This window comes from Protopterus annectens, chromosome 17.part0 (genome assembly GCF_019279795.1).
Source record: "Protopterus annectens isolate FY-2018-M chromosome 17.part0, PAN1.0, whole genome shotgun sequence".
NCBI lineage: Eukaryota > Metazoa > Chordata > Ceratodontiformes > Protopteridae > Protopterus > Protopterus annectens.
In genome coordinates, this window is record NC_056751.1 from 377,994,672 (window position 1) to 378,006,802 (window position 12,131).

General features: G+C 39.8%; 1 protein-coding gene across 1 annotated transcript in view; it reads left to right on the forward strand.

The window, feature by feature from the left end:
- KCNQ1 (potassium voltage-gated channel subfamily Q member 1) overlaps positions 1-12,131 on the forward strand; it is a 2,495,454-nt gene that overhangs the window by 594,903 nt on the left and 1,888,420 nt on the right. The window contains exon 3 of the mRNA XM_044059185.1: positions 6,385-6,475. Within this exon, the coding sequence (XP_043915120.1) occupies positions 6,385-6,475 (91 nt within the window). The remainder of the gene's footprint in view (positions 1-6,384; positions 6,476-12,131) is intronic.

Genomic DNA, 12,131 nt, shown 5'->3' on the forward strand with positions numbered 1-12,131 from the left:
CATGCTCTAGGGATCTAAACCTCACCACAACAATAAATAGGACGTGCTGGAGGGATAGATTCCTGTCAGAGACTTCCCATGCTTTGGAACAAGATTCCAGTCTACATTAGGCAGAGCTCCTCGCTAACACTCCCTTGACGAGTGGATGGGAAACAGAAAGTTTACCCTGGGGATCACTTCAGTGTCTGTGCTGGACAGAGGCACAGGGAACTAATCTAAGGGGGTGGCGAAAGCCAACACATTCTGGCTAGGCTTATAAATGCCTTCTGGCAGATAGCCTAGTACCTACCTATGAACCTAGAGTGTTTTTTTTTTCTGCTCTATGTTATAGTTTGTGTTCTTTCTGTGACCAGTCAGCACAGTTTTAGGGGATTCTGATCTGCACATTAATGTATGGCCCTAACCTTATCCACAGGTAACAACAATCATTTTTCTGTCTGACTCTAAGAATAGCATGGAGTTATCACCATTGGACATTTCTTGGATGACATGACACTGTGGACCCTAAAATTATTCAGCTGGTTCTCATAATTTGCATCATACTTGTACTGTTTCAGTCCATTCTTTCTCAGCTGCAGCATCTCTTATGACACAGGCATGTCAGCTTCTCTTTTTCTCCTGCATTGTTCCTTCAGTTTAAAGATGAGGATGACCTTCAGCTAAATGAGCATCCAGACCCAGATTTTTCTAAATTGATGTCCGTTATCAGGCATTGGCACCATTTTCAGGGTTAAGAGGTCCTTTGTGCCCCTTTCCTTTCCCAGTGATTATGCTATGATGGACATAAAAAACAAAATTCTTGTTTCTAGCCAATTAGTGGAACAGTAGCTTTTGTTGCTCATGGATTTTGATGTTTTTTAATGGCAATCTTGCTTTGAGAAGGTAGCCTGAATATTTGAGATTATTATGTGCAGATGAGATAGGCTGAGTATGCTTGGTCAGAATATCACTGACTTTGTAAATTTGATAATGCAAATTCTAATTACATAGCATATGATAATACAATTCTTTACAATATGCAGCCATGGAGGGCATTTGCAGTTTTTCAGAATCTCTCTATTGGTGTCAAATGTTTCAGTCATTATCAAAATGCATGTCATCACTGGCAATAAGTTGTGGGCAAACTTAACACAGTCAGTATATCACTCCAGTGATGTTATTTATAGCTAATATTCAATATAGCTGGCAAAATGTATGCAGTATCAAGAGATCAGACATTTTAACTCATTTTCAAAACATAGTCTTTATTCATTCTTTAATCCATAACTCACTATACAACTAAGCTAGTAACAGAAGTAGAATTAACAAATTAGAGGTGGTGGGTACATGGTGGCCTTTACATTGGCACTTTTGAGGCAATAGGTTTTGCCTCTTCAGTAATGGTAGTAAAGACTAATAATTCTACACCGTTCATGACCATGATCAGTTTGACATCCCCTCCAAGATCTTCTTTTCCTCTTTCTTGTCTTCTTCTGGAGGCCTTTTAGAGTGAAGGCAATTTTTACAAGAGTGGCTCCGAAAACTTGATGGAAGTAGACGGCACATGATACGCTGCAGAGTGTAATGTCTTTTGTCATTACCTGACTTTGCAAACTTCTTGCTTGCCCTGGTGAGTTGAAGGTCATTGTGGCAGCAGGCTGCACAGAATATGTCAGATTTCTTCACAGCAAGAATCTACAGTGTATCCCGTGGATCTGTGCGCATTCCTAGACAAGATGAGAGGTATAATCTCTCCAGATTCTCATAGATCTCCACTGGAGACTGTTTACAGTGGTCCATATGTGGTTCATCTCCAGTGGGAGGGGGTCAGATGAATCTTGACAAGGTATCCAAACTATCTCAACTGACTTGGCTCATCTTGGAGGAGCATTGTCTGTGATTCTGCCATATTACTGAACTCTTCACTGTACCAAGCTACCTTATGAAGAAGCCTTATTACTGCTGCTTGCATCTGCAGTCCTATCCCAGACCTTGCCAAGTAGTGAGGATGGGGACATAGGCTTACCTGCAAAATTAGGATCTTTTCCCTGTGGCTCAATCCACAATTCGCCACCACAGTGTGATCAAATTTTTGCAACACTTTTGTCACTCTGTCAGGCTCCTAGCCAGTCTTCTGATCTGTTTCACATGATGGTAGTCCCCCTCCAAAAACAACAAATTAGTCTTTTCTGGGAAAGTATTCATTTCATACTGTGTATCTCTAAGCTGACCACCTCTTCAGTGAATACAGTAAACTCTCAGTTAACTGGCACCGATGGGGATTTGGTAGATACCGGATAAGTGTAGTTTCTGTTTGCTTGAGACTTGCTATTAAAAACAGACCTAACAAATACTGTACCTTATACTATACCATACCATAAACACTGTATTGATTTGATTTTAATATTTAGATACAGTAAAAGCCTAGCTGGAACAATATTTTAAACTTATATTTCTGCTAGAAAGTGTGGCACGTGGAGTGGTTTCTGCAGGGGGGGGGGGGGGGGCAAAGTGCAACACATGAAAAACTAAATGGTTTATCCTGTACCATATTTCTTCAATTTTTTTTTCTGGTTGCTTGAGAGTTTTGGTTGCTTGAGTTCTGGTTAACTGAGAGTTTACTTGTATATAGCTTCCCATCCTGAGATGTTGACCTTATCATGGTGGATAAGTTATTGTAGTCCTATGATCCTGTGTTACTTGTATATTTATGCTCCTGGTCACCCTTGGCAGATTAGTCCAAGACAAGGGTGCCAGACAAATAACATTCCAAACATTCCACTCCCCCATAAATGTTCATTTGAAGAGTCAGAGAGCATACATTGCTTGTAACTGGAATCTAGAGACCCAGGCCCAGGACTGTATTTACTAACAAGTATCTCATGAACGTGTGACTACAGACTGCCGTGCTTTCAACTCAGAAAAGGTTTGTGGAGCTGATGTGTTGGATTAATACCCACAACACAAAAAAGGGGGGTCATATGTGATGCAGTTTAATTTGCCAAGAAATTTGAAACCGATCAGAAACTGTTCCTTTCAATCATTTGAGGGATATTACATCATGGCTAGGCACATTTTGATGATTTTTTTGTCAGTCATTGCATGCATGCCATGGAAAACAAGCCTCCCCAAAAACCATAGAGACCTTAGGTTGAGGTCTGCTTCTGCACCCCCTAGTTTGCACCTCCTACTGCCAGTTTTATAAAGTATCACTTGCAAAAATAACAGCACAGAGACAGTTCACAGCCACTGTAGGAAGTCTTAGTCTTATTTTTACAAGTGTCACCTGGCTTCACACATTACTTACATGGCTACCATCAAGACTAGGAGCACAGAGCAGTCAGTGGCACCTAGCATCAGGTATTACTTACTTGCCTAATACCAAGATTTGGGGCACGTGGCAGTCAGTGGCACCTGGTGTCGATCCTTATTAGAAAACTTGTGACAGTTATGTGGAGTGTATCACAGTGTACTCCTCCACAAAGGTATTAACTACTTATTAGTTCTGGCTAATAGTAGTGGCCTTCAAAAAAAGGTTAGGACATTAAATTATGCAAAAGTGTTTGGACTGAAAGCTGCATGTCCAACTTCACAGCACAGCACCGCAGTAATATATGTCTTTAGTGTAACAAAGTTTTCCTGTCTGGATCACCACTGAAAATCGGCCTCAAGCAAAGGCGTAGAGTGGACAAATGTTAATGCATAAAAGGTCTTCTCTTGTTAAAATACTTCTTGTCCCCCCCTGTTCACCTGCCACCTGAGAAGTAGCTTTTTCTTTAATGTCTCATATTAAACATGACTATATGGAAACCTTAGATGATCCAATCCATGTTATGCAATGGTACTTATTATGACCGCTGAGTCGTTCATTCTTTGCTCTCCAGACAGTGCTATAACTGTGGTGGTCAGTAAAGAAGATAGCACAGAAACCATGGAGAGAACTACAGGTTACCCTGACTGAGCCTTGGGTTCCTGAAAAGAGCTGTATTAGTAATAAAAGTACTCAGTGATACGTAAAATGAATAAAAGTGATTTGCCTGCACTATCACTGTAATTATTTTTAAATTGTATTCCGTATTGATGCACTTTGTGATTAGAGATTTCCTCACCATACATGTGCAATGTTGCAAAGTGTTCAAAAAAGTTCAGTTTGATTCATGTTCATGTATGTCATGGTCTTGCTTATGTAAGAACTTTTTTTAAGATTATTGCACTAATCTTTATCTGTGTTTTGAATGCATTCATTTTTTCAACAATGGGAGCAGGCTTCTCAGTCCTCAGTGAACATAGTTTTCCAGTGAGTCTATTAAGAGGCTCGTAGACTTGGATATTTGCTTGATCTGTCTACTTCAGGAACAGCCATAGGTCAACTGGTGCCCTAGGCAAAAGGGTTCCACAGCGCCCCCCACCACACCACTTGGTGCCCCCATCCTGGTCTACTTACAGCAAGTAAATACTAGAAAAACACCCCTGCTGGACTGGCACTCTAGGCAACCGCCTAGTTGGCCTATGCTTAAGGCTGACTATGATCTACTTGCAGTGCATTCTGCTTCAGAAAAAAAAGGATAGTGACCGTTTTGCTTGAACTTTTTGCCTTTTAATTACTTCACTGACATTGCAGAGCATTTTAGATGGGCAGTGCTGTTGTACTGATTTTCTTGATTATTTTATTCATTGTTTGTGTATTTTCTTCAAATGTTTTTTTTTTCTGTGCAATTTAGTAATTTGTCATTCACCAGCTGTAGTATGAAGTTCTGCGTGAACTCCAACAGTTCATCATGGAAAGTAAAGGCTGCAAACACCTAACTAACTTCATCCTACAGCCCCGATTTAGATTTCCTTAATTTTACCTTTCACGCTGTGTATGTAATTCAGACGTTACAAGGCATACTTTTCAACTGCCACATAGTATAAAGTATGTCACTTATATTACTACTACAGAATCCCATTTGCTGCAGCAAAATGTGATTTTTACACATTGCAGATAAATATCAAAATAATGTTGATACTTTGCATTTCACAGATACTATAAACACACAGTGCACTTCATTTTTATTACTTGGCACATATTGCATTTTCTTGTCCATTGTATGATTTCTTCTGATAAGAGGTATGGAGACAGGGGCTCTTACATTGCCTAGAAAACAGCCATTTTGCTTATTGAGTCTGACATTAATTGTAATGAGTCTTTCTATAATAAGTGGTAAAAATCATCAGGGTGATTCCTGCAGTCTGTTCATAATTAATGGAATTAAGTTGCAAGAGTACAATATTTTTCAAGGCATCCCTAGATCATGTATAAGATTCCCTTCTACAGCTGGGGAGATCTGTGAGAATCTCCTCTATAAATATTAAAGTGTGAACCCTTACAATCTTCTTTTTTAACCACAAGAGTAAGCTTTCATCTGGTTTAAGAGCTTTTCAGTCACTTAAGGCACTGCTTAGCTTCAAGAGCAGTAAACACCATGATTTCACACTTGACTTTAAATACTTTTGCAGTATTTTTTTTTTCTGATTTCTGCTAGAATTTGACTGGTTTAAATTTCCCCAAGTGAATAATATCCTTTTGTCATCCTAAAGAGTGCCTCTGGAAGAAAGATTCCCCACATGAAGTCTATATTTTGTCTTGCCAAGGAACATGATGAGATGCAAGTCCTGTAAAACCTGTATGCTAAGACCATGTTAAAAAGAGCCACAAATGTTGAAGTTTTACTCTGACATGGCACACACTTATGCAAACTGCTAATCTAGGTCTCTGGGTGAATACTTATATTTTACCATTTTTTAATGATGATTACTTGCATTTTATTGATAATATGTTGTTTGTAGAGAGTAATCTGGTTTATTGCAAACATTTTAGGAAGTATTTAAAAGTTAATTTTAAATGAAGGTTTTCAGATGTGTATTTAAGGCTAGTGATTGGTTATTTGTCTATGCATAGCTTTATGTGTGATCAGCTAATAAAATGTTCATGAATTAGCTGTGATCCTGTTTTCTTTTTATGTAATGTAGAATAAAACTAAATAAACGAATACACAGGCTTTAAGTTGCAAGCAATAAGAGGAAAGCTGTGATTTCCATATGTTAAACCAAGGAAACTAATGGAGACAGGGTGCAAATGAAATCTGATGACTGAGTATTACTTTAAATAAAGCAGTGTGTTATAACTTTTTATACAGTGTACCTGAAAATCAGCTGTAGTAAATAAATGATTATTTCTTTAAATTCTCTTGTATGAAAAGCAGAGCATTAATGCAGTGTCTGGTTCAGGAAACAAGAACAAACAATAGATACATGGACTGAGCTCATGAAGTATGTTCTTAAGTTTATACTTTTGTATTTTGGCATCCTGTGTGGCATCCTGTGTACTGTGCTAATGTTTTTATTCCTGCTTTTATTTTGCAGATTTCTCGTGGTGCTTATTTGCCTCATCTTCAGTGTTCTGTCAACAATAGACCAATATTCAGAGTTTGCTAATGGAACATTATTTTGGATGGTATGTTAATGACTTCATCTCATAATACTGAGAATTAAACTATGTTGTCGTGAAACGTGCAAGATATGTAATTAAGGTTTGGTAAATTCCATTGTAATACATGTGGAAAAAGTCTGTGTTGCTGCTGTTACCATATTTTTGCATCATTTTGAAGTGCTATCTTGGTTAATGTGCACCTGTTAAATGTTGAAATAGCAGCTTTTAGTGTCGAGCAGCAAATACTCTGAAATATGAATTACTAACAGCTGTATGTTTTGCCGCTTCCTTGGTGGCTGTGATGTGTAAAAACTTTAGTTTGACAAACTATGGTGACCACCTCTAACAAGACATTTTCAAAATTATATTGTCATCCAGCTGTATTTTTGTTGGTTTATTGTCTGCTGCCCTTTCTCTTCAATTGCATTACAATTTAAATATATTCTGTATCAAACTAAATCCTTTAAAACAGTGTAAGTATAATATTCAACACTTTAATGTCACTGTCATGTATATTGCTGTTTAAAAATCAAATGATGCCTTCTGGGAACTTTTCACAAAGCATCTTGATATTGGAATGATAGCAGGTGTTTTCTCAAGTCTTCTACGATATCATCCCAGTTATTCTCATTACGAATAATGTATAGTCATCAACCATGGGATGGGTAAGGCTACTCTATAACCAAATGTGATAGGTTATTTCAAGCACAAAAAGGGACTTAGGCTTAAAATAGCCCACAAGGGCAGCTAGCCTAGTACTTAGTTGTGAACTTATAAAATTAAAAGCCACTAAACCTGATGCCTTTTGCTGAACTGTACTTGTTCTAATCTTGCACTGAATTAAATGTCATTCGGTCAGATGTTTTAATATATTATATTAATGGAAGCCATTCATTTGGGGTTAGAGTTGGCATTAGGATTAAGGCTAGGTAAGGATTATAGGCTGTAGTATGTCCTGTAGGGAAGAATTCTGTTTTTTTTGTTTTTGTTTGGCTTTGTTTTATACTTTTTTATTTAATTATCTGTCAAGTAATATAATATATTAAAACATCTGACCGAATAACATTTAATTCAGTGCAACATTGGAACAAGTACAGTTCAGCAAAAGGCACCAGCTTTAGTGGCTTTTCCTTGCTCTAATCCAGACTAACCCCCCCCCCCCCACCTAGACTCTTAACCCATCTATACTGCCGCCATTACTAACCACAGTCAGAAATAGCTAGTTGGATTTACATACTTTAACATCTTGTCTGACAACTTTGTTACTAATATTATACATGACAAGAAACTATCTTAACTTGCAAAATTTCTGTATGTACTTTTGATAATCAATATCTTGTTATTGTATTAAAGCCAACAACCTGTAATGTTGTTTACTGTTGCTGCAACTTTGTATCTCTCTCATGTACATGATGTGGAGCATTTCTCCCGGGCATCCGCTGAAAAAGGACCTGCGTCCAGTCGGAATTTCCCGGTAAATAAATATGTTAAATAAATAAGTAGTTTTTTGGTACATTACATCTGAGTATTTGGTGATTTTGTTAACAGCTATGTTGTTTCATTAATATATCATGATACCATATTCAATAACTACAACCATGTTTACATTTCTTGTTATTTAATTTTGAATATGTACAAGTTTGTGTGTATTCTCTGCCTTCTGTTTGATGGCAAAATTAGTTATTGCTATTTAGAGTATCATAGCAATAAGACTGTGACTTCAGACATGAACTAAGGTACGGAGACCGTATTCAGATGGAGTTAAGGCAAAAAGTTTGTGTATTTTTGCAGATACGTTCCATGCTACATACAAAATATAGTACACAAATGGAACTTTGTCCACCATGCTGATTTCGCGTAGTAGTGTGTTCTCTGACTGTAGTTCAAAAGGTCTTGGGTTCAATACTTGTCAGTGGTGTCTTTTATTTCTGTTACTGTTATGACCCTTTCAGCTTGCAGTGAATTCTTTTGTCTAGAGAGGTCTAGCTGTTTTCTTTGTGGCAGGAAGTAAATCAGACTGGTTTATTATAGTTAAGGGCATTCCTGCAGAACTGTTTTTTTGATTGGATAATTGGGCTGGTTTCTGTTTCACTGCCTTTAATAGCCAGTGTTTTAAATCACATATACTTGTTTGCTCAAGCTGTTCAAAGCTGCAGAGAAACTGGCCTACTGCCCTACTGTGATACTGGAAAAAGATGTGTTTATTTTCAATTGTCTTCTGCACTTCTGTTTTAATACATATCTCTGTAATCTGTACAACTGTTTTTTCCCACCCGCCTAGTTGTGGTGGTGGTGGTCTTAAGTCTTGGTGACTTTGAGTTGCCTGCCTCTGGTATGAAGTAGATACTGGATACCCCCCCCCCCCCGTCACATTACATCAGCTCCAGCTCATTCTACTGTTTATAGTGAGAACTTAGCAAAGGCCCACCCCTTTAGCTTCTGAACCTTGAATTATATCATTATCTTCTGTCTCTTTAATTTGACTATAAAAAAAAACTACCTCTTTCTACTTCATTTAGCTGTTAGCCATATGTATTACTGCTTGTTGGTAGCCTCACTAAATTGATAACATTCTACTGAATTGCTGCTTTATTAGTGCTGTCTGATACTGTTGTGATTTGTGAGCTGCTGCTTCAAAGCAGTCTACTGATTTATATTTCATTGCGATCTACTGCAATTCATTACTGTTTAACTGTATTTTACTGCATTTTGTTGCTGCTTAACTGTATTTTTTCATACTGCAAGTGCTATTCTTTTGACTATAAGTGATTAATCTGTGCTTAATTGTGAGTTTTTTCTTACTGAGTACTTAACCTTAAAATTGAGTAGCATAGTCTAGACAGAGGTCTGCAGCATCCAGAGCTTCAGTTGCATGGTTTTAAACCCTTTTTGAGGTATTCTAGCTACAAGTTAACTGTTTTTTTTCTGCAAAAGAATAAATAAAGTTCTAAGCTTGTTTTCCACCTTTCCTGTTACTAGAGTACTCCAGGTACAGATTTGCTGTTTCCAGGACTGTTTTGTATGTTTGAGTTCCCCAGAACTTTGTGTTAGAGGGAAACCTTCCAGCTTATCAGTAGGAGTGGCAAGCACTAGGTAGCCTATCTACCACAAGAGGAGTGGTTTCTGGCTCTAACATTGTAGTCATCGTGTTACCCTGCTGCAGTCATCACACTTGGGTTATCCTGTCGTCAGGCAGTCCAGCAGTCGGCCCGAATTCCAAAGTCTTGGTCCGGTGTCGGTTGCTGTCGCTTCTTCCTTGACGTCAGTGCGTCAGGGGTATATAAGAGGCATCCGCCGCCATTTTCTTCAGTCTTTCTTGCCGCGCGGTGCCCGAAGCAGAAGCAGTTCGCAAGTGCCGGTCGGCCGACACCTGACATTTTCGATTTGAATTTCAGTCCGAAGTCTTCAATAAAGCTAAGTACCCCTGTTGGGGAGCACTTTCTTGCCTCAGTCCGATGTCAGAAAAAGTTAACAATTGCATTTCTTGTGGGAAGCAAATACCTCATAAGGACTTCCATTCCTTTTGTATTCCTTGCCTAGGCCCAGACCACGGCGTCACAGGTTGTCGGATTTGCGCTAGGTTTAATAAATGCACTATCAAACGCCGATGTTCTTCATCTCACATTGCTGCAGTCCTAACACTTGGGTAGTCCGCTGTCCCAGTCGGCCCGAATACCAAAGTATAAGGCTGACGTCGGTCAAGGCGCATTAGTCTGACGTCAGGACGTCAGGGTACAAATGCGCATGACCGACGTCATTTCCTCAGTCTTTTTTGCCGCGTGGTCCGATGCAGAAGCAGTATTGCGAGTGCAGGTTGGTGTTCTGAAATTTTCTGAAGTCGGAGTTTCAGACCGAATCAAAGTTGGCTAAGTACCCCGTTGGGGAATATTTTGTTTTTTTCTTGCCTCAGTATTTAACCGGATGTCAGAAAAAGTGAATAACTGTATTTCTTGTGGGAAACAGATACCTCATAGGGATTACCATACCTTGTGTATACCTTGCTTAGGGCCTGAGCACGACGTTGTTGGATGTCGCTCTTGTGCTAGATTTAACAAACGCACTATAAAGAGAAGATTAGACTGTGCCAGGTTAGTTTTTGGGAAGCGTTGTAATTATAAAATGCCGTCGGATGCTCCGACGCCCGCTTCGTCTAAAAAGCGCAAGGACAAAGCAGTAAAGCCTAGGTTGGAAGAACCGTCTGTCCCGGACGTCGGTTCTTTAGAGGGCTCGGTGGAGCCGGTGGTTCTGCCAGAAGTTTCCTTGGAGTCTCAGGGAGAGACTTTACTGTTACAAGATGTGTCCTCTCAGGAGGTAGGCCAGGCTGAGGGGGCTTCTCAGGTAGCTGTTCTCCCCTCCCTTCCTAAGGTGGTTAGGCCCTCCCCTTCTGTTTCCAAGGCTTCTTCGAGAGGCAGGCCAGGTTTAACTTCAGTGGGTGTCTCTCCTAGTTCTTCTGGGTCTCTGCCTAAGAAACATATGCTTAAAATGGCAGAAGATTTGATTACTATGATTAGAGGTTCTATGCCCCCTCCTGATAAGAGGCCTAGGGTGGAACCTGAGCTTGAGAGTTTTGAGCAGTGTTCGGAGGCTTCTGAGTCTTCGGCTGAAGACTTGCAGGAGTTTTCTCCTTATTCTGATTCTGATGTAGATGATTCTACTCCTTCGGCTTCTCCTCCTGAGGATTTTTCTTTTTCAGAGACTCTTCATTCCATGAGGGAGCATTTTAAATGGGAAGGTCAAGATTTCTCTGATTCCAGGAAAAGGCTTAGGGAATTTTTGTTTTTACCCCAGCATAGGCCTTTGGCTATACCTCCTGTACTGGATGTGGTGGAAGATGTTTTTGCAGAGGCTTCCCTGAACCCTGATTCTTTGCCTCCTGCCCCAGTTAAACCGGATAGGTATTATAGGGTGCCTGAAGCTCATAAGTATCTTTTTAAGAGTCCTAGGGTAGACCCAGAAACTGTTTCTCAGGGGCCTAAAGGTGTTAAGGCTTCTGTGGTTAAAAATCCTGTTCCTCCTGATAAAGAGGCAAGGGCTTTGGATAGATGGGGAAAGAAGGTGTATACTTCTTCCACTTTAGCCATGAGGGCTTTGAATTGCCAGTTCCACATGTTAAAATCCCAAAATTATCTCCTTTCACAATTGAAGTCTAAGGTGGATGCTCTGGCGGAAGGTATTGAGTGTAAAGAGTTGCAGGATTTAGTTCATGTTTCTGAACAGGTGGGTAAGCATTCTTTGCAATGTGGTTTTGATGCTGTACAGGCCTCTTCGAGGGTGGCTGCCACTGGTTCTGTTCTTCGCAGGCACGCCTGGTTGAGGGATCAGAATTTGGCTGAGCATGTTAAGACAAGGATTTTAGATGGTCCGTTACAATCTGATGTGTTGTTTGGTTTGCCTGTGGAAGCAGTTTTAAAGAAAATGGAGGACAAGGCTAAGTCTATGCAGACTGTTAAAGATTTTTTGCAGGTTCAGCCTCCGAAGTTTAGTAGAAATTGGCCTACTAAGGGGTGGACATATCCTTCTTATGATTCCCAGTCTAGGGGTAGGTCTAGACGTGGTAGGGGCAGAGCGCAAGGTTCTTTTAGGCCTAGAACAGGGAGTTCACCTGCTCAGTCTTCTGGTGAGGGCAGGGGTCAGTCCTTTCGTAAACAGACCCAATGACCTGCCTTTTCAGCTGCCAGAG